General features: G+C 41.5%; 1 protein-coding gene across 10 annotated transcripts in view; it reads left to right on the plus strand.

Annotated features, from left to right (window-relative positions):
* The first annotated feature begins 5,883 nt into the window (after positions 1 to 5,883).
* CLASP2 (cytoplasmic linker associated protein 2) overlaps positions 5,884 to 21,990 on the plus strand; it is a 129,858-nt gene continuing 113,751 nt past the window's right edge. For 5 of the 10 annotated variants that reach the window (XM_063130123.1, XM_063130141.1, XM_063130133.1 and 2 more), the window contains exons 1-4: positions 5,885 to 6,603; positions 11,271 to 11,349; positions 16,187 to 16,290; positions 21,686 to 21,777. In XM_063130123.1, coding sequence (XP_062986193.1) covers positions 6,409 to 6,603; positions 11,271 to 11,349; positions 16,187 to 16,290; positions 21,686 to 21,777 — 470 coding nt within the window. In that variant the 5' untranslated portion in view covers positions 5,885 to 6,408. Of the gene's footprint in view, positions 6,604 to 11,270; positions 11,350 to 16,186; positions 16,291 to 21,685; positions 21,778 to 21,990 lie in introns of all 10 variants that reach the window. The other 5 variants (XM_063130151.1, XM_063130177.1, XM_063130169.1 and 2 more) reach the window with 3 other exon arrangements.

Genomic DNA, 21,990 nt, shown 5'->3' on the forward strand with positions numbered 1-21,990 from the left:
CTGCACTATACGGGTATTGTTAAGTTTTTAGAGCTGGGCTCTGTTCCTCACTGTATTGCTATAATACAGTGGTTCTCAACCTTCCTAATGCCGCGACCCTTTAATACAGTTCCTCATGTTGTGGTGACCCCCAACCATAAAATTATTTTCGTTCTTCTCTACACAATCCACTGTCATGGGATGGTTTGCTAATGAAAATAATACATAACAATAGCTTTAATAATACAAAAGATGATACATGACATAGTTCAGTCAATACAGTTTCCTAAGACCATCGGAAATATGTGTTTTCCGATGGTCTTAGGCGACCCCTGTGAAAGGGTCATTCGACCCCCAAAGGGGTCCCGACCCACAGGTTGAGAACCGCTGCTATAATATGATAAAAAAAGCAGAGCAGGAAAAGGCTTGTGAAGAGGTGCCCCCCCCCCTGATCTTTATACCTTCCCCACTCCTGCAATATCCCCCTGAACAGAAGCATTCCTCCTGTGGGTTGGGGATACACTGCAAGATAGGTCACACTTGTTTCCCTATGTTTCTTGCACATTTCAGAACATGATACTACATGTAGTAGCAGTTAATGTTCTAACACAGTTTGGGTGTGTGCTGAACGAACAGGTTTAGTATGAATTTCTGGTTAGAAATATATGTTGTTCAAACTCAATGCCTTAGCAGTGTTGCAGTACTGTTCTTTGTCAAAGCATCTATTCAGCACCAGAATTGACTCAAATTTTGATTTTAACAAAATATGGTTGAAAAATGTCTAAATGAGTGATATAAAAAAAACACCAAGCAAACACCCTGGTCTTCAAAAAATATCAGAAAAAGATTATTCAACATTTTATTTACCATGCTTATGTGTTCATAACAAAGTAGAAAAGTTAGATATTGAGACTGATAACAACTTGGTAGAATTCAGTGCCTTAAGAACAAAGGAACAGGAAAAATATGTGATGATAGCACTTTTGAGACATTACTTTGAATGCATGTGGAGTGGCAGGAGTCGGATCACGCCCTCTTGCATCTACTGCCCCTGCCCCCTAGACAGTATCAGCATGTTTGAAAGAGCAGCACTTATCCAAACTATACCAGCATAGGCTCTGTCCATGAAGAAGATCTATTCTTAAGTCAAGATCTATTCTTGACAGTATGATCAGAGCCTATGGATGTACATTATATCAAGTGCAATCCCATTCCCCCTTCTGTGTGCATTCATGGTAATGTCTGAACAGTGTTTATATGAATTGGATTCCAAATATTCTGCTTTTGTATCACAAGCAGTGTGTGTGTGTGTGTGTGGGGGGGGTGATCAGCAAGAAAATAAGGGATTAGTCCTGTGCAATTATGTTTGAGTATATAGTCTAACTCATGAAAAGTTCCTTTTTTAAAACAGTAGTTGGTGTTCACTGCGTCCACCAGGGTGTCATACTTTTTTTGAGGAGTGCCCAAGCTACCATAGGTATATGTCAAATGGACAGTGCTGCATGAAGCTTTGAGGCTAGGACTAGGGCTTAAATAGAGTCCCCAATTAAAGACAAATCCCATGAAAAAATTGCATTGGTAAAGTTTATTTATTTATTTATTACATTTTTATACCGCCCAATAGCCGAAGCTCTTGCATCTACTGCCCCTAAAGTTTAGAAACCAGCATTTATATTGTACTTCACATACATTTTCGCAGTAATTCATACAAGAGTAGGGCCTCTTCCAGACAGGGGGCTCAAAGCACTAACAGAAGATATTGTGCAGCTATTCCATCATTTCTTTCTTAACATATTTTTTTCTGGTATGAAAAAGATGGAAGTGATGGGAAAACACAGGAGGGTTATAACTGGAAGCTGTCATCATCTGGACCCCCATAATATTTCATGAACGAGGCAGGAAAATGAGACAATAAAATCCTCATCTGGTTTCTTAAGCCATGGAGACCATATAGAGATTCCTTTGCACTATGGTTATTTACAGGTTTACTTGGAAATTGGTTTCCTTTGGAATGCTGAATAGTCTAGAAGTGGGCACGAAGCATCAGTTGACCCATTTATATCAAGGTTTCTAAAAACGTACATTGAAGTTCCATAAATTATCAAAACATTGTACAAAGCTCTCCATAAACAGCTAAAAACTCTTATGGGCATCCTGACCGTAGAAGTACCCATTGTATAAAATCTATCTGTGGCCCAAGGTTCAATAATCCAAACGCTGTTGTCTTTGTCTCCGCCTGAATAGTAAAACCGTTTTCATGCATTCTTTATTCTCCTGCTTAGAAATGTACTTTCCTCTCCAATTTATCTAATTTTGTTAAAGTGATTGAGCGGGTCACTTTCCTCTCTGAACCCTTTTGTTGTTTAAGCTGAAGGACAGAGCAAACTTCAGATACTAGAGCTCACATGAGATCATGACAACATTCTCCTAAAATAAGAAAAGCTTTCCCTTGATAAAAAATAGTCTTTTTCAACATGAGATCTTATACCTTTTCCACATTTTTCACTGTTTACATGGATACATGCTATTAAGGCATCCTAAGTCAATTGGGTTGCAGAGAACTATACTTTGCTTTTCAAGAATTCCCACAATCCATGAACTTTTTATATTGCTCTAAACCTGTAGTTTAGAGGAAACACTGGGATTTCGAATGCAGGCGGCACCAACCCAGCGCCATGAATAAAGCTCCCCAGTGTGTGTACCTTATACTTTAACATTGGTTCTCATTCTGTTGCCCTTTCACTGTAAAGTGAAATCTTTGCAGTCTGTTTGGGGTTTTATTATCGTAAAATAGGTGCTGTGACCCATAGATTTGGCTACATCACTGCTCATTCAAACTCCAGATGATTTATAAATAAATAAAAATGCAGTGGTCCCAATACAAGTCCTTAGGAGACAGCACTGCTTCAGCTGTGAAAATTCACTGCTACATGTGAATTGCATTGGGGTGTCTTCACCCAGGAAAATAGTTGATTAAATCCATATTGAATCTGAATGACCCACTTTCCCTCAAATGGTTATATTCTGTATCCAGCATGGGCAACCTCCAGGGGGTCAAGGGGCTGCATTGCCCCCTCCCGAAATTTTGCTGCTGCAGTGATGGCAGCAAAAACCCAATGTTCTTCAACAGAACAGGGCACATGGGGAGCACATGCTTTGCTTGGAAGCATAATCGTCCTCTTAGCAGGCTTCCAGAAACAAGATTCTGCTTGTAAATAAGGCATCTGTGGCTTATGCACCTTGTTTTGTTGGGGAAATTGTGCGTTTTGCCATTCCAATAATGAATTCGGTGGCAGTGGGGCTGCATACAGCCCACATGTTCTAATAGTGAATTCATCCTCTGAATGCCTATCCCTACATTACCAAAAGGACACAACCCATGCACAAGAGCATCAGCAGACATGAAGGAAACCATAAGGTTTGCAAAAGTAAAGCAAATATTTGGGTGGGGGGAGAATGAGGATTGAGCATGCTCAGTGGCCATGGAATGCTATGTGTATGCATGCATGAGAGAAAGAACAAGAAAAAAGACAGGTGGAAATGGAATATTATCCTGAAAGAAGTCGTTGCTGACTGGCTGGAACCTTGAACAGGAGCACTTCACACTACATTTTTCTGTAGATCCCCTGGAGCCAGAGCTATTGGCACTGTTCACCTGGGCCACACAACTCCACTCCTTTGAACATTCCATTTCTTGCAACTTGTGACAAGGACAGGACTAAATTCTTACTTGAAAACAATTCACTTTAAAGTTTGCACTACTGACAATTTAAATCACCAGGGCTATAATCCTGTGCATGCATATGTGGGACTAAGTCCCATTGGTCTTAGTAAGGTAGGGTTGCCATATGTCCTGGAAAACCGGGAATGTCACGGTTTCCAAGCATTTCCAAAATATCCCGGCCAGTCAGTCAAGAAACCTGGATTCCTGTTCCAACCTCCGAAATAGTGCCTTGAGCCTGCTCAGTGGAGTTAGTCTCCATACTGAAGTCTCTAGCTTTTTGAGAACTAGTGGAGAATTGTAATTTAGTGTCATTTTTTTCTGTTTGCTTAAACTGTTCTTTGACTATTATTTATTTGCTTAAGTACTTTAGGCTGCAATCCCATGCATACTTACCTGGGAGTAAGTCCTATTTAACTTAATAGGATTTGTTTCTGAGTAGACACACATAGGATTGCAGTGTTAGATAACTAAATCTTAGATAGCTTTCTTTCTTTCCCTAGAGATCTTTACATATTGCTCAATTGTTGTTGTTGTTTAAAAATCCTAACCCACCCACCCCCATTGTCCCGGTGTTGTGGATTCAGAATATGGCAACCCTGTAATAAGGTTTAGTGCTGAGTAAACAAGCGTAAGATTGGGCCTTAAACAAGCCATCATGCTCTCCGCCCTCCCCCACACCTAATGAGAGCAATAACACTGGCCAGCTATACGAGATGGTTGCAGGGATTATTTTATTTAAGTATTTTAATGCGAAAAAAGTTCCCAGAGCAGCTTACATATAATAAATTAAACAAGACAGTACTGTTCTGCAGATTTTTAATCTGAAAAGAAATGAAACACAAGGAAAAAGGAACAGGGAAAATTAAGTCTTTCAGCAGGGCTGGTAGAATTCCCGTCTCACCTCCCTTTTGCTGCGATAACATGCATATGAAGAACTCCATACCCTCAATGAACGCCATGTGAATGCTAATTTTTATTATCTTCATTGCGCCTGATTGCAGATTTCACCCCAACGCACTATTTTCAGGCCAAGAAACAAAATCCTGAATTTATGGTCCTCTAAAACAACGGAACTAGCCAATATCACCCTAAGAGCCTTACACTCTCTCAAGGGCTTCCCACAGACGTCTCGAAACGTTTTTCCCTTCGGACAGAACTCGGGCGCCCATTTCCCCCTCACAAAACACAGCCAACAAACGCCGCCTAGGAAAGCGCGCGAAAGGCCCATAAGGCGCCCTGCCTTCAAAGTCAAGACCACACGGAGGGGGAACCGCTTTTCTCCCTGACAGAGGTCTTAAACCATTATTCTGTATCTAAACGTCGTCCGCTTTAACACTTATTTCTGTTCTCTTACGTTATCTTTGATCAAGTGAAACGATACAGGCACCTTGATAGACTACTAAAATAATGTATCTCTTGCCTCTCCTCCCCGTGCGCAGGATCTGATTGGTTGAGGGAGCCGAAGGAAGTGGTAGTGTCTGAACAAGAAGAGGTGCAGCGGAGGCTAGTGGGCGCATGCGCATCCACCTTGTTTGACAATGCACGCTCACGGGGTTTGACTCGTCGAGATGCGCACGCAACGCGCGCCGGGTACAAGTTATGCGCACAGAAAGGCAGGAGGGGAGAAGGGGCGTGTCTCAGTTCTACACATGCGCAGGAAGTAGGAGGAAGTGTGTTGGGTTCTTTGAAGGGGGAGAGAGGGTGTAACCAAAAAAAACAAAAAGGGAGAGAGAGAGAGCAGAGAAGCGGAGACGTTGGGTCGGGCACTGCTGAGCCGAAGGGGCGCGTGCGCGCGGCGGAAAGGGAAGGAAAAGGCGGAGCCTCCGCAGAGTGAGTGACGCCCCCGGTGTGTGTGGCTGGCTGGCTGGCTGGCGGTGACTCGAAGTGGACGCAACTTCCACAAGACGGAGCGGCCGCCGTCGCCTTGAGGAGGAGAAGAGGCGGCGGCGCAACCTCGCGGGGTCCCTCCTTGTCCTTCTGCGGCTCAGCCTCCTCGCCCAGCCCGGGGCCGGCGCGGGGAGCATGAAAGTTCCGCCTCCGCCGCCTTCTCCCCAGCGCCGGCACGGCGGTTCTCGCCGCTTCCTGCTTCCCCCGGTCAGGGGGAGCGGCTGCTCTTCCTCACTGCGGTGAGAGGCTGCGGGGCATCCGGCGGCGGCGGCCCAGAGAGGCTGGCGCGGCACCTGCGGCAGTCCTTCGCCCGGCCTTGAGAGCGCGCCCCTCGCCTTGCGCCTCCTCGTGAAGTGCCTCGCCGCCTCCCCTTTGCCGAAGAGGTTAATGGTGTCCGGAGGGAAGTGAGAACGAAGAAAGCAACGCGCACGCCGCTGCCGCCCCCAAATAAACCCCTACACTCCCGTAGGATTTCCCCCTCTCCCTTCCTGCTTCAAAGCTTTATTACCACAGCAATCACTGGAGTCTCTCTACATTTTTTGATGATTTAATTCTTTAATTTTTTTTTGGCCAAAGGCTGGTATTTTTCCGTCTGGGGTTTATTTTTCCAGCCAAAAAGAAGGCAAGAAATCTCCCCCTTTCTGCTGGGCAGACGGTGAAGAGGGAGAACTTTCTTGGATACCTGAATTTCACTATAACTGGGAATTATTCTTGGGACATTTCCGATCCCCCCCCCCTTACACCCACATAAGCTATTGATAGAGACCAAGATCCGGGTTTTGTTTTATTAGGTTCTGTAAAGTTCAATTCTAATCAAAATGGAGCATGGCAGGATGGATTATTTCTGTGATCAGGTACAACAGAAAGATGTGGGCCGCAGGATGCAGGTCGGCCAGGAATTTCTGGAGTATTTGAACGATCCCGGTGTTTCCACTGATCTCGAGCAGGATCAGCAGCGGCTTGATAAAGTGATTGATGAATTAACAGGATGGGTGAACTCTAGTAATTATAAGGTAAGGTTAATTTCTGCCTGGTTCTGTATGCATCAGGAGCAATGTTAGGTGTTTATCTGGTTTTTGTCCTTTCACTGAACCTTCTGCATAATAAAAACACGTTTGTTCTAAAACTAGTTGTCTTTTTAAATGTTTCTGTAAAAATCCCAGTGTTTTTGTATAACTAAATAATACATGACATGAGTTGGAGGAAGGGCAAGATGCAAATGTAAACCAGTATGTTGTCTCATCAAAATCTTGCCTGTATTGATGAGTCCTGCTGAATTCAGTTGCACTTATTTCTAACTAAACATGTATAAGAGGTGGTTGTATGTCATCTTCATATTGAACTCCCCTTAATGCCATTTGGTAAGGGTTTTTTCTCTTCTTTTTTTGATAGCGCCAAAGGAAGTGATTTTTGTGAATAGCCATTAGAGTATCTCATAAGTCAGTGAGGTGTTCAATGAGTTATTTTGCCACCTCTGTAAGATAGTATACTGATCTCAGAACATTGCATCTTACCTTATAGAAAATTCATAATGACTCATACATTAAATTTTCTAAGCAGGTTTTTCTTGGCTGCCTTACAGGAAAGTAGTAATCGTTGAGGTATGAGGTGGGGAAAGTAAGGGTGTTTTAAACTTCTGAAATTGCAGTAGAAACCTTGAGGTGTAACTATTTTGCCAGTAATGTATATGTCAAGTTCAGTAGTTATTCTGCAGTGTATTAACTGTCGCTAGTTTACACTCCTGTCATCTGGTGGCGGTATTGCTCTGTAACACAGGCTTCAGATCTATTGGTTCCCCAGAGATGACTTTGTATGAGTAATATGAACACATCCTTGCATATATACTCACAATGTATTTTAATTCTTGGATACTTGTTTTACAAAAAAATGTACTGCTTACTCCAAACAAATTCATGTATTAACCTAGTAGTATTGCAAATACATACTTTAAGGCACAAAAAAGGTAATGTTTAACGTCGTGAGTATTGGTGGATACTATGCATTTTTGACATATAAACCTTCAGGTAGGATTACGCAATGTGTCTGCAACAGATAGTTCATTGGTATTTGTGTGATATTAAAAATGACTGTTTCTCAGTTACATTACTATTAGATGGCTTCTAAAAGACAACAGCCAGTATAACAATGGTAACTTCATGAGAAACAACTGGTATTTATTACATTTTTATACCGCCCAATAGCCGAAGCTCTCTGGGCGGTTCTCATTTTAGCATGTTTTAAGCAACTTTGACATCAATAATGTGCTATCAGCTCTTGACACATTTGTTCCGCTCTCTAATAAGTATTTGCCCTTCTCATTCCAGGCTCATTTTTCCCATACATACTTTCATGCACCTGGAGGAGAACAAAAGAGTTGGCTGTCCTCATCAGTATAAATTTACCCTCTGCCATCAACCTCACTAACAACTCTTCAACTCTCTGATCCACACCAACTTTAGGCATTTCCCCTACTTTTTCTGCCCTGCCAAGTCCCCTCTTCTGTTTCCCTGCTCCTTTATTTCCCCTTACTAACTCTCCTCAGAATTTTGCCTAATGCTAAAATGTAGACTATCTGCTCTGACCCCTGCATATCTTTTCCAAGGCTGTTTCACCTCTCCTTCCTCCAGCACCTCATCCTCCCCTTTCTTCTTTCTTTGATGTAGCATTTGATGACTTGACTACCCTATTCTCATCCCCAAACCCCTTCACATGCCCCTTAATCCTATTACCTCCCAATTTCTGCTTGCCACCTCTCCTGCCATTATCCATCCTCTCCACCACATTATCTATTTCTCTCTCCCCCTGCTTATTCTTTTAAGAATTCCAACACCACTGTTTCCTCTATTCTCAAAAAATCATCCCTTGATGTTTCAACTCTTCCGTATATCTCCAAACAACTGGGAGTGAGCTTCTTACTCCCTGTCTCAACTTTCCTTCATCCAAACTGGCTTTCATCCCTTGTGCCCTCCTCACTGCCAAATCCAAATGCCTCTCATCCTCCTTGACCTTTCTGCTGCTTTTGATACAGTTGATCACTCTCTCCTACTTATTTATTTATTGCATTTTTACTCTGTTCCTCAGCCAAAAAAAAGGCTTTTGAAGCGGCTTATTTGATAACCTTTATGCCCTAGATCTCCATGGCTCTGTCCTCTGCTGGTTGTCTTCCTACCTATCTGACCACTCTTTCAGTGTGTTTTCCTCTCTCCGTTGGGGTCCCTCAGGGCTCTGAACTTGGCCCTCTGCTGTTCTTTCTATATAGCTTGTCCCTGGGTAGTCTCATCCCATGGCTTTTGTTACTATGTATACAATGATGACACCCAGTTCTACCTCTTAACCCAGATCTTTGGTCCTTCATCCAGTCCACATCTCCAACTGCCTTTCTGATATTTCTGCTTAGATGCATCATCATCATCTCAGGCTCAATACATCCAGGAGAAGACTTTTAATCTTTCCTCCCAAGTCTACTCGCATTCATCTGCGACTGTGCTGCCAAAATTGCACACCCCTCATCATTCTGGCCATGTGACTCCACTCCTTAAAATCACTTCCCTCACTTCCTGTCTGCTCCTGGATCTGCACAAACCACTTGTCTTTACTTTCAAAGTCCCCCATTCCTTGCTCCTCTTTTCTCTGCGCTTGTATCGCAACACATTCCTTGGTGTAACCTTTGTGCGTTTAGCTCCACTATCCTCAGACGTTTTCCGTAAATACGATGTCCATTTTCCATTGCTGCCCCTTACATGTGAAAGTGCTTCCCAGAATGGTTTAGTGCAAAACTCGCCATTTCTGGAAAGCCGCTTCGACCATCCTTCTGGTACTTTATTATAACTGAATCAATAGTTGTTGTTTTTTTAAAAATTGCACACTTTACAGTTCTAAAGTCACTTCGTTGCTTTAGGACAGCTTTCCCCAACTTGTTTCCATCTAGAGCAGCCTTCCTCAACCTGGGGCACTCCAGATGTGTTGGACTACAACTCCCAGAATGCCCCAGCCAGTTCTGGGAGATGCAGTCCAACGCATCTGGAGCACCCCAGGTTGAGGAAGGCTGATCTAGAGTCTTTGGACTTCAGCTCCAGGTAGTGTGGCCAGTGGTCAGGAATGTTGATAGTTGTAGTCCAAGACATCTGGAGGGTACCAGGTTAGGGAAGACTTCTTTAGGAACATATATGTAATATCTTCTAACTTGGTTTGCTCCTAAAATGATCATTAAAATCAAAAACTTTAAAAAGTAAAGTGTGTTACTATATTTTAATTATTGTGTGAATAAGATGTATAATAAATGTAAGCATAAGACATAATTTGATGAACAAATCGTTGGAGAATCTTAGCTGAAGGAAAGGCTATTGAGATTTATTTTGCTGGGAAATACTCTTGCCTGTTAGGAATAGCAAGCAAGTATATTTAAATTAAGAACCTTTAATCAATCTCAACATATTTGAAGACTGACATTTTATTCTGTATAAATAATCCCCTCCCCTTTTTTGTTCATTTTGAAAGATTATCTCTAGTGGTGGTGTCAGTCCCATGCCTATGCCCTAGCATACTGAGTTTGTTTTTGATAGAGAAGATTTATTCTAGAGGTAGCATTTACACTTATACACCTATTAGACTATTATGAAATTCAGGGGCTAACTTGCTGCCTGTGCCACACCCTGCAGAGTCCCATCTGGCAGTAACACAGCAACAGGCCTTCTCTGTGGCAGCACCTTCCTTCTGGAATGACCTCCCTTCTCCAATAAATCAGGCACAGGCAATTATTAAAAACATACTGACTTTGCCAAACCATCAACATATCTAAATGCGGCTATGCTTTTAATGATGTGTTTTTTGTAGCATGCTGTGAACCACTTTAGGATTTTTAATATGGGAAGAGGTATATAAATGTTTGTTTTTATAGCTGAGTCAGTGGTGAGATCTAACTGTGGCAGTGAGTTCTATAGACTCAAGCATCAAAGTGTTAAATTTTAGAAAAGGAACATTGCTGCTGTTTCATCTGATTGTTGTGATGGGATAGCCCATAGTGTTTCTTTCATGGGTTTTTTAGATTAGAACTACATTGACTGTTCCAACATCTAACCAGAACAAACCCAGGACACTATAGAACAAAACCCAAACTATCACAAATATACATTATGATATGGTATCTCTACTCACATGTTGGGAAACTGAGCATGACTTGGAGCATCCTTTAATTTCTATTAGTAAAAAGATACATTAAATTAATTTTAATATGGAGTGAAAGAAATAGTTATGCTGGAAATTTTAGAGTGTGTGTGTGTTTATATCCCGCCTTTCATTATTTCCATAAATTTTACATCTCTAGGGTTTCTATCAAAGTTTCATTATAGAGTTTATTATTACATTTGGTGGGGAGTAAAGGCTAGGTAGTGATATATAAATACGTTGTCTTAAATATTTTATTTATAATTCTAAAAGAAAATATTTCATATTCCAAAGCTGTTCAATTTTTGGGTTTTTTTTTGGGGGGGGGGAAGGGGGAACAGCCCCTAGTGGGAAACTGGTTGGTTGGTTTTCAAGAGTACACATCTCTACACAGAGGATAGTAGTTTCAGTGTGCTAAATGCCTTTTGAATGTTGTCCCAGCTGTCTCATTTGACTTTGATGATTGGGTAAACTGTCGCAGGACCTTGCATTTTTAACACTTTCATTATTTTCATAGGTGTCATTACTTGGATTAGATCTTCTAGGTGCCTTTGTTGACAGACTGTTGGGACGCTTCAAATCTTATATAGGACCTGGTGAGTGGGTTTTCAATTTTTTTTTTTGTAGAAGCTAAAGATGATTAATTTGGACTATAGTTATTAATTTCTTAGGATGGCTTAATTCACATTGTTAATTACAAAATACACATGTACCATGTTTAGCTGGCTGCAGGCATGACCGAGGTTAATGGCTTAAGTTATCCAAATACTTCTGTACAAATATGCTAGGTTCAGATGGTAATGCATTGCAGTACCAAAATGCATATTGTAATACTAAAGATGTGCTCGTTCTTATGATTGGTGGAGAACTTGCCTATATTTTGCAGGGATAAATTTGCATACACCACACCCATATGGGTTACCTGTTATTGGAGGCCAGGCAGCTGGTTGCATTACATTTTGTTCTCTGGTACAGATATCTGCAAGCAAATACAGTTGTGAAAGCAGCACACATATATGAATTACCATTTTTCCCTTTAAGGGAACAGCAATTGGGAAAGAACTAGACCCTTATTTCTGTGTATCTTTTAAGAGGAAAGTGCAAACTGTCAATCTGGAGACATGGGCCCTGTCAAAGGATACTGTTCTCCCCAGTATGAGAGGGGAGCCTTAGGCTAGCGTATCCTTTAGGCAGAGAATAACGCAGTTCTAGATTCACCTGTGCCTGAACTTCTATTTATTATTTCCTGTCTTTCTTCCATTGTGAAGCTCAAGGTGGTATATGTGGAGTTTCCAGTCAGTCGCCCATCTAGGCATTGACCACCCATCCAGGCATAGTTTCAACAAGACAGCTTCATCACATGTCTTTGACCATGCCCTGGGACTTCTGTCTCTACCCCCTTTATAACTCACATACAAAAAGGAAGTTGAGAGAGATCCCAAGTTCATAGATTATTTCCCTTTTTACCTAAGGAGAATGGAATGGGAAAAGTGGGGAGGGGGTGCAGAGGCCATAAACAAATTCCACTTTCATGCCAGGTAAAAAAATGTATCTGAAAAAAGTAAATCATCTATGTCCCTATTCTGTTACATTATTCTCCTTACTTGGAGATCTTGATCTTATATACTGGGAAAAATTAGCTCTATCTACAATAGCCAAAATAATATACTTTTGAAAACAAAAGCCCAAGGTTTACTAGGTACCTTGTTTGCCCTATTACAAGCAAAACTAGTGCGAAATTCATAGGGCTATGGTTCAGTGAATTGATTCTGTTCTTGTATTCTGTGCATATATTTTGTTTTTGCATCAAAGTATTGTAGTGGTGAAGAGCCTGTTGGGAAGAGGCTCAGGTTTAGAGAAACTGAGATTGGAACCCTCGGTCATCTGCTATAATAAATTTACTAGGCACTTCAAGGAGAAAGTTGCTTGAATTCACTCAGAACTTGATGCCAGTTATCGCAGAGCCTGGGGAGATGTCCAGTGCCCCATCTGGTCATGTTTCCTGGGAACAGTTCCAGTTGTTGCAGCCTGATGATGTGGACAAGACGCTTGAATCAGTTCATCCCACCACATGTAAACTTGACCCTTGCCCATCTTGACTAATACAATCCAGCAATGGCGGTTTGATTGGGTGGGTCTGGGGTGGGGTGGTGCCTGATGCCTTGAAAGAGGCTGTAGTGCACCCGCTCCTGAAGAGGACCTCCCTGGACCTGTGAGAACTACCGCCCTATCGCTAATATCCCCTTTTGGGGCAAGGTGCTGGAGCGTGTGGTGGCTGGGCAGCTTCACATGTTCTTGGAGGAAACTGATTATCTGGTGCCATTTCAGTCTGGTTTCAGGCGGGGCATGGCATTGAAACAGCCTTGATTGTTCTGACCGACAACCTACAGGTGAAAGACAGGGGAGTGCTACCCTGTTGATCTTCCTGGATCTCTCAGCGGCTTTTGATACCATTGATCATGGTATCTTACTGGACTGGCTCTGCAAGATGGGAGTAGAAGGCACTGTGTTGCATTGGTTCCGCTCCTTCTTGCAGGGCCAATTCCAGAGAGTGGTATTGGGGGATTCCTCTTTCACCCCATGACTGTAAGCTGTGGGGTGCCACAGGGCTCTATTCTATTCCCCATTATGTTCAACATCTATATGAAGCTGTTGAGTGAGGTGTTTGGGGGTTTGGTGCCATCAGTATGCTGATGATACTCAGCTCTACTTCTCCTTGTGGTTGAAGTCAGCTGGAGAGATAAAAGTGCTGGACCAGTGCCTGGAGGCTGTAATGGGCTGGATGAGAAAACTTTGGTGGTGGAAAACTTTCTGTGTAGACTGTTGAACAGGCCATGTGACAGTGAGGGCAAGAAAGGAGGGTTTTCTTCACTGTTCCATTGTATCCTTGAACAGCCAGCTAGCCAGCAGAGTTGTTCCATGTTTGGAGTTTTTAAGATCTACCCCAGCATTGGAGCCCATAGTCACTTGCTGTGACATATTTGCAAGGCACTGTGGAGATAAAATTGGTCATCTTCATGCTGACCTGGGTGCCACAGTTGATGCAAGTCCAAACGAGGGGTCCAGTGTTCCAACTGCTCTACTTTTGTGGGATGAGTTTCAGCTTTTGAGGCTCAGTGATGTGGGCAAGATGCTTGAGGTAATGTGTCCAACTTGCACTTTCTTGTTGTCCTTCATGGGTAATTCAAACTAGTTGGAGTGAACAGACCAGGTGGGTCCATTGTGTTGAAAATGCCTTCAAGGAGGTGGTGTGCCCACTTCTCAAGAAACCCCACACTGGACCCTGAGGTTCTTAATAACTACTGCTCAGTTGGTAATATTCCTTTCTTATAAAAGGCGCTTGACAGGGTGGTGGTTGCATGGCTTCAAACAATTGGAACATATCTAGACCAGGGGTGGGCAACATTTAGCCTACGGCCACATGTGGCCTACACTCCCCGTCCACTGCCCCCAGCACCCCCTCATTTTTAATTTTTTTAACAAAATGGTGTCCAGAGCACTGTGGAGCACCATAAATGTTAAATCTAACTTGTTTGTAAGCTAAATTTAGTACATTTTGGTGCATTGTAGTGATACAGAGTGGTTTGCCACCAAAAGTTTTCTTCTTTGAGTGCAAAAGTGCCCCCCAAACCTCCCAAAATTGCCCACCCTGATCTATCCCCTTTCCAGTCTGGGTTCAGGCATAGTTTGGGGACAGAATTAGCTTTAGTCCCACAGGATTCTATTATATCCCTGAGGCTATTCAATGTCTATATGAAGCTACTGGGGGTTTTCATTAGGAGTTGAGGACTGCAGTGTCATTAGTACATTTATGATACCCAAGTATTTCTCCATATCTGAGTCAGGAGAGCCTGTGCAATTCTGGACCAGTGTCTGGATGCAGAGGAGGGCTAGAATAAGCAGAGGCTTATTGCAAATCATATTGTGCTGTACATAGGGCTACCTTTATGCCTAGTCCAGAAACTTTAACAAGTTTAACATATGGCAGCCAGGCTGGTCACCGATACACCTAGGGGTGACCACATTACACCAGTTTTAAAATCTCTTCACTGGCTTCCAGTTAGTTTCCGGGCAAAGTATAAAGCGTTGGTTATCACCTTTAAAGCCCTACATGGTTTGGGTCCAGGCTACCTGCGGGATCGTCTTCTCCCACACAATCTGCCCCACACACTCAGGTCCTCTGGGAAGAATTTACTCCAATCAACAAAAACAAGGCTGACAACTATTACCCAGAGGACTACTTCCTCTGCCTCTCCCAGATTATGGAATGACCTGCTGGGATAGATTTGTCAAGTAACAGTCTTCTGGATTTTAAGAAAGCTATAAAGACTGATCTCTTCCGGCAGGCCGACCCAGTTGAATTTTAAGATGCAATGTGCTGCTTTTAAAAATGTATTAGTTTTAAATGTTTTAATTATATGTATTTTATGGCATTTGCATTTATGTTGTACCCTGCCTCGATCCAGAGGGAGAGGCGGGTAACAAATTATTATTATTATTATTATTATTATTATTATTATTATTATTATCATCATCATCATCATCATCATCATCTTTGGATTTGGGTTTTCTACATACTGGACATGTGGAAGGCTTATGCTACATCAAAACAATGTAGCAGAAACAATAGTGCACACTCACCAGGTTTTCAGGGTGAAGCGGAGTAGTGCAAGTATGACTGGGCAGAGAAGATGGATAAAGGTGCCTGTAAAACCATCTAGCCTGATGTAAAGATCTGGAAAACTCATAAGCTTGCACACTATTTTGTGACCTTTTGGTTGGCCTAATAGTGGTATTGCCCTAATATTTATTTATTTATTTATTTACCATACTTATACCCCGCTCCTCAGCCAAAAAAGGCTCTCGGAGCGGCTTACACTTAGGAAAAAAGACAGACAGTCCCTGCCCTCAGGCTTACAATCTAATAAAGACATGACACACAAGGAAAAGGAGTCAAGGAGGGAGGGAGGGAGGAGAGAGAGAGAGAGAGAGAGAGAGAGAGAGAGAGAGAGAGAGAGAGAGAGAGAGAGAGTCCAGCAGGAGCAGGCCCCGATGTTACTTCTGCCTGCTCCTGTCCCCTCGGTCCTTCTTCTTCCCCACAGGGCCAAGATGGCAGTTTGCCCTGTGTGTGTGTGGGGGGGGAAGAGTCCAGCAGGAGCAGGCCCCGATGTTACTTCTGCCTGCTCCTGTCCCCTCGGTCCTTCTTCTTCCCCACAGGGCCAAGATGGCAGTTTGGATGAATTTTGGATTTTTTTGTATGGTCTACATGGCTATAGTTGGTTGTTGTTTAACTATAGAAGTCTTAAAAGTTAGAAGTATTGATCAGTTGTTGCACTGTTGGAAACGTAAATCATTTTGGCAGTGAGCTTAAAGATATAATTTTACTGAGAACTTGCATTACATAACTTATTAATTCTTATTTCTGTCCCTTAGTTCTTATAGTGTTGATGGATCGAATGGGAGATGCCAAAGACCAGGTTCGCGAACAAGCACAGAATCTTGTTTTGAAGTTAATGGATCAAGCAGCTCCACCAATGGTATGGTGTTTCTGAAAGTTTGGACAGGACTCCAGATCTATTTGTGCTCTGTCAAGTGTGAATCATATTGTTAGAGGGTAAATTGATACAAAGGAAGGAAGGGCTCCTCTACCTTTTTATATTTGTGTAGAAGAGAAAATCTCAGGAGATCCAGCCTTTCTTATCCCTACATGACAAGCTGCATCTAGCTAAATTATCTCTTCAAAACAAATATTAGAGGTGCAAGAGCCTTGTTGCATGCAGTATTCATACAGTGAAAAAAATATTATGCTTATGCACTTTTTTGCCTTATGAGTTTCACATGGATCCAGAACATATTTACTTGGAAGCAAGTTGAATTGGTTTCCATATTTTATTGTACTTTAGGGTTGCAACTTAAATGTGCTAATTATATTAGATTGTCCACTTACCTGATGCTAGAGATGTAATGAAGTATTTTATCTTTTCATATAATGAAACCATGATGGATATGTCAGTATCTATGCTGAAAATAACATGAGGAAAATGGAAAGCTAAGAAAAATGCATATTAACAGTGTTTTAACCCTATTACTAGGATGATTAATCAGTGATTTAATTGGTTATATTTGTATATGAATACAATAATAAAAGAAAAAATAGATGCGCACATGAGTCAGAGTAGGTACCATCTTAAAAAAGGCATTTCCCACCATGTGAGTGCAAAAGGGGATTTCTTCTAATTAATCAAGAGCAACTTTTAGTCTATCTTTCTTGAAGTATTTCATGACAAGATATTTTGGTTGTTCTTTGCCAAATATCCTAGATTGCACATGTGTAACTTTTTTCCATGTAAAGTTGAGACACATACATTTTTCCTTCTAATCATTCTACTTTTTTGGCACAATGGCCTGTGTGTGTGTTCTGCATTTTACAGAGTTCCTTTTGTTCAAACTCCATTTTGTCACTTTTATTTTTTCTTGTGCTAGTACAAGCTGTATCAGTCAGCTTCAAGTTCCCTGAAACCTTTAACCATGGTTAAGGGGATTTGGGAGCATGCTTTAGAGTTGCTCCTCCTATCTCCCATGCAAATTCTCCCTGTCTTCACCTTATGTTTGTTTATTTGTTACGTTTCTATGCTACCCAATAGCTGAAGCTCTCTGGGCAGTTCACAACAATTAGAACCATACAGTACAACAAGATAAAATACAGTATGAAAATTTAGAAGTACAGTATAAAATAAAAATATTAACCAAATAAAACCTAGCACCAGTGCAAAGATTTAAAATACAGTAACAGATTTAAAACAATAGAAACTGAAAAACTAAAATGCCTAGGAGAATTAGAAGGTCTTCGTCTGGTACCTAAAATGAACATTTAAAGCCCTAAACGGCTTGGGGCCAGCCTATCTGAAGGAACGCCTCCTCCCATATGTACCTACCTGGACCCTAAGGTCATCGTCAGGGGTCCTTCTCCGCGAGCCCCTGCCAAAGGAAGTGAGGCAGGTGGCTACCAGGAGGAGGGCCTTCTCTGCTGTGGCACCCTGGCTGTGGAATGAGCTCCCTAAGGAGGTTCGCTTGGCACCTACGTTATATGCTTTTAGACACCAGGTGAAGACCTTTTTATTCTCCCAGCATTTTAACAGTCTATAAATAAATTTTAACTTGGTGTTTTAAATTTGTAATTTTGCATTGCTGCTGTTTTTATCTGGTTGAGCTTTTATATTGTATTTTCTATTATGGTTTTATACTGTTGTTTTATACTTTGAATGTTTTTAATTTTTGTGAACCGCCCAGAGACCTCCGGCTATTGGGAGGTATAGAAATGTAATAAATAAATAAATAAAATAGTGCAACTTAGGTGCCAGGCAAGCCTCTCTGGGAAGTTAATAAAAGCTGCTCCATTCCACCAAGTCTACCTGTGCCTCTAGTGACAATGCTGGCTCTAAGAGCAACCCAAAACTACAAAACCGATCCTTTATTGGAAGTGCAGCTCCCTCCACAATAGGTTGAACATCACTTAGTTGAGCAGATGAACCAACCACTAACAGTGCCTCTGCCTTGTCTGGATTGAGTCTCAGTTTATTGCCACTCATCCAGTCCATTACTGCACCCACGTACTGGTTCAGAACACCCTCTGCCCTCACCTGGATTTGATGAAAAGGAGAAATAGAGCTGGGTGTCATCCATACTTGTGACACCTCAGTCCTTATCTCCAAATAACCTCTCCTAGCAATTTCATGTAGCTGTTGAGCAGTATGGGGAATAACGTAGAACCCTGTGGCACTCCATAACATAACTGCCATGGGATACAGCAATAACCTCGCAGTACCACCTTTTGGAATTGGCCATCCATGTAGGAGCGGAATTACTGGAGTGCAGTATCCCCATCTCCCAGCCCAGATAGTCTATCCAGAAGGATACTATGGTCAATGGTATCAAAAGCCATTGAAAGGTCCAAGAGAATCAACGGTTGCACTCCCCCATCCCTCTCTTGGCAAAGATCATCCCACAGGGTGACCAAGGCAGTTTCTATTCCAAAACCAGGCTTGCAAACCAATTGAAATGCATCTACATAATCAGTTTCATTCAAGAGTGCCTGGAGTTGGCCGGCAACCACCCACTCAAGCAGCTTACCCAAGAAGGGGATATAGTTATGTTCTAGCTATTAACTTCTTCTACCTCGTCCATGTTAGGCTTTTCAGAAGTGGCCTAATAACTGCCTCATTTAAAGTGGTTGGAAACACTCCCTCTCTCAAGGAGGAGTTGATAACTTTCTGGACCCAGCTGGACATTCTCTCCCTATTAGATGTAGTAAGCCATTTAATGACAGGCAAGGATCAAGCCCACTTTCCTGGTCATAACTATGGTTAAGGGTTACATTAGCAGTGCTAGACTCTATGATTAACACCAATTAAGGTTTTTTACTGAGGCATGATCCAGTGAAAGAAAGGTGCTGATACAACTGTTTAGCTTATTTAAGGCTAGTAGGGAGAATTTCTATGAGAACTAAGGGAATTGTGGGCAGAAGGAAGCATGTGATCCTACACCCTGTTAAGGGATTAGGAACATAGCATCCACATAGGCTTGCAGTAGACTGAACCCTAGTTCTCCCAGCTCATATCTGGATCCGGCATTGTAGAATTCCTTCAGGGACTTAGACAGTAGTATTCTTAGTTGTGTAACTCACATTTCCATTAAAAACACTTGACCGTTGGGTTGACTGTTACCTTCATTTGTTAATATCACTTGTTAATGTTTCTACCTGGTTCCAATGGGGCTTCCTCAGTCCAACATTTGTTTAATCTGTTCAGCTGTTTGAACACTTCATTTTTAGGTGTGTGTGTTTTTTACTCCCAGAACATTTTTATGTGAATAAAAACTAACCTGGCCATGTTGACACATGCCTTAGTTACATCCCAATTGGATTCCTGTAATGCTCTCTATGTGGGGCTGCCTTTAAAGAGTGTTCAGAAACTCCAGCTGGTTCAAAGAGCTGCAGCCAGATTGTTGACCAGGCTGGTTGCAGGGAGCATACAACTGTCCTGTTAAAACAGCACCATTGGCTTCCAGTCTGTTCCTGGGCATAATTCAAAGTGCTGGTTATGACCAATAAAGTCCTATATGGCTCGGGTCCAGGATATCTGAAAGAACATATTCTGCCTTATGAGCCTGCCTGTGCTTTGAGATATTCTGGGGAAGCTCTTCTTTCAGTCCCACCATCTTCACAGGCACGCTTGGTGCGAACTTGGGAGAGGGCCTTCTCAGTGGCTGCTCCAGTGCTTTGGAACTCTCTTCCCGGGGAAGCTAGGCTGGCTCCCTCCTTGATGTGCTTTCGGAAACAGGCAAAAACTTCTTTGTTCCGGCAGGCCTTTGAAGAATAATCTGGTCCTCCATCTATGTTAAGGACTTGTAAAATTTTGTAAGGCCGCCTTGAGGCCCAGTATTGGGCAAAAGGTGGGATGATGATGATGATGATGATGATGATGATGATGATGATAATAATACCTTTCAAGCACTTGTTTGAATATCCTAAGGAAAACACTGTTTGCTGACAGATTTACAATTGCTGTTGCTAATTTTGCTGGCTTTTCCTTGTGGCCATTTTTGGAAGCGTTCTGGAATCATATTTGTGTTTTACAGATCTGTGATCCTACCCAAAAAGTAGTATTTGATAATAATCTAAAATAGTATTTGTTTTCCTCTTGCCAAGTGCTTTGCCTGCACAAATTCCAGCTGAGCTTATGCTGGTCCCAATATTTCTGAAAAATTCTAAAATGTTCAAAACTAAAACATCTTAATGCCTAATGAACACTGGGATGTTACATTAAAAATAGTCTGAAAGCCATGCTAAATTGAAGATGACAATTTTGTGAATCTATACAGAAATGGAATGAAATGGTGCTTATTGAAGTACAATTCCAGCAAAATGTTTCAGCACTGTTGAAACTACTTAAATAATTAAGGAATATATATTTGGTATTGCTTAGTTGGCCTATCTTACAGTATTATCCAGTCTTTTAAAGGACAGGAACAATGTAATTCTCTGCACTAAATCCACATATACACACAAACACACACACATGCAACATTGTCTATTTTGATCATGCTACAGCATGACTTGAATACTGGGAGGGTCTAAATCATGAAATGCTGCAGTCTGGGAAATGTGCTATTGCTCACTGTGCAGCAGTTGCTAGGCAACCTTTTTCTCCTGAATGCCTGCTGAACGGGTAAGATTATAATGGCAGCATTGCAGCTAAAGGGAGTTGCAGTTGGAACCTGCTTGCTTAGAAATATCATTGCAAATCTAGTTGTGTAAGCTTCAAGCTTGCAGCATTGGCAGTTGTGATACAGCACAGGTCCTGGGAGATCAAGAATTATAAAGATAAAACCAAGAAAGGAATGAATGTGGGAAGATGAACATGCATAGGAGCAATTGAGCGTAGTCCAAGTAATTCATAATAGAAGAAAGATCCAGAGAGCATGAGAGAAGCTAATTGAAGAACAGAAACAGCAGTGGAATTGGAAGGGAAATAGAACCAGCAGTACAAATGTTCAAAATAAATACTTTAAAAAATTGATACATTAAAACCAATCGGTTTTAAAATCTCTGATTGAAGGGGATATTGAAGTCACAATGGGGATTTTTAAAAAAATATGTACCAGGAAAGGTTGACATGGGAGAAATACTGACTTGAACCTTCAGCTGCAATTCTTACATTGTTTCTAGCTTCTGAAAACTGCAATATTTGGTACCAGCATTAATATATACAATTTGGAGCAGGTGTAAATTAGTCTGATTAAAACTTTTTGTCCCATGCATTCATATAATATTTAATGAATTTGTAGTGTTAATTTATAATTGTCAGTATGCATGTACCATTAGTATTATGTACCATGCATTTTCATTCAATAATCTAACCTTTTTTTAAATAGTTAATTTGGGATCGTCTTGCTGCTGGCTTTAAACACAAGAACTATCGTTCACGAGAAGGAGTGTGTCTGTGTCTTGTTGCAACGTTAAATGCGTATGTATTTTATTTTTATGGAAATAAGCTGTTAAAATGAATGTTCTTCCGTTTCTGGTTATATATTTATTTCGATGAACTTAGTATTTAAAAACAAAACAAAAAAGACCTTTAAACTGAAAACAATGCTCAATCCTCATTTACTTTAAATTTCTGTTCTTAAATTTATCCGCAGTGTTCCCCAGGTTATAAGGATTTAGTAGTTAGACGTGT

The sequence above is a fragment of the Elgaria multicarinata genome, chromosome 1, assembly GCF_023053635.1.
Source record: "Elgaria multicarinata webbii isolate HBS135686 ecotype San Diego chromosome 1, rElgMul1.1.pri, whole genome shotgun sequence".
NCBI classification, from domain to species: domain Eukaryota; kingdom Metazoa; phylum Chordata; class Lepidosauria; order Squamata; family Anguidae; genus Elgaria; species Elgaria multicarinata.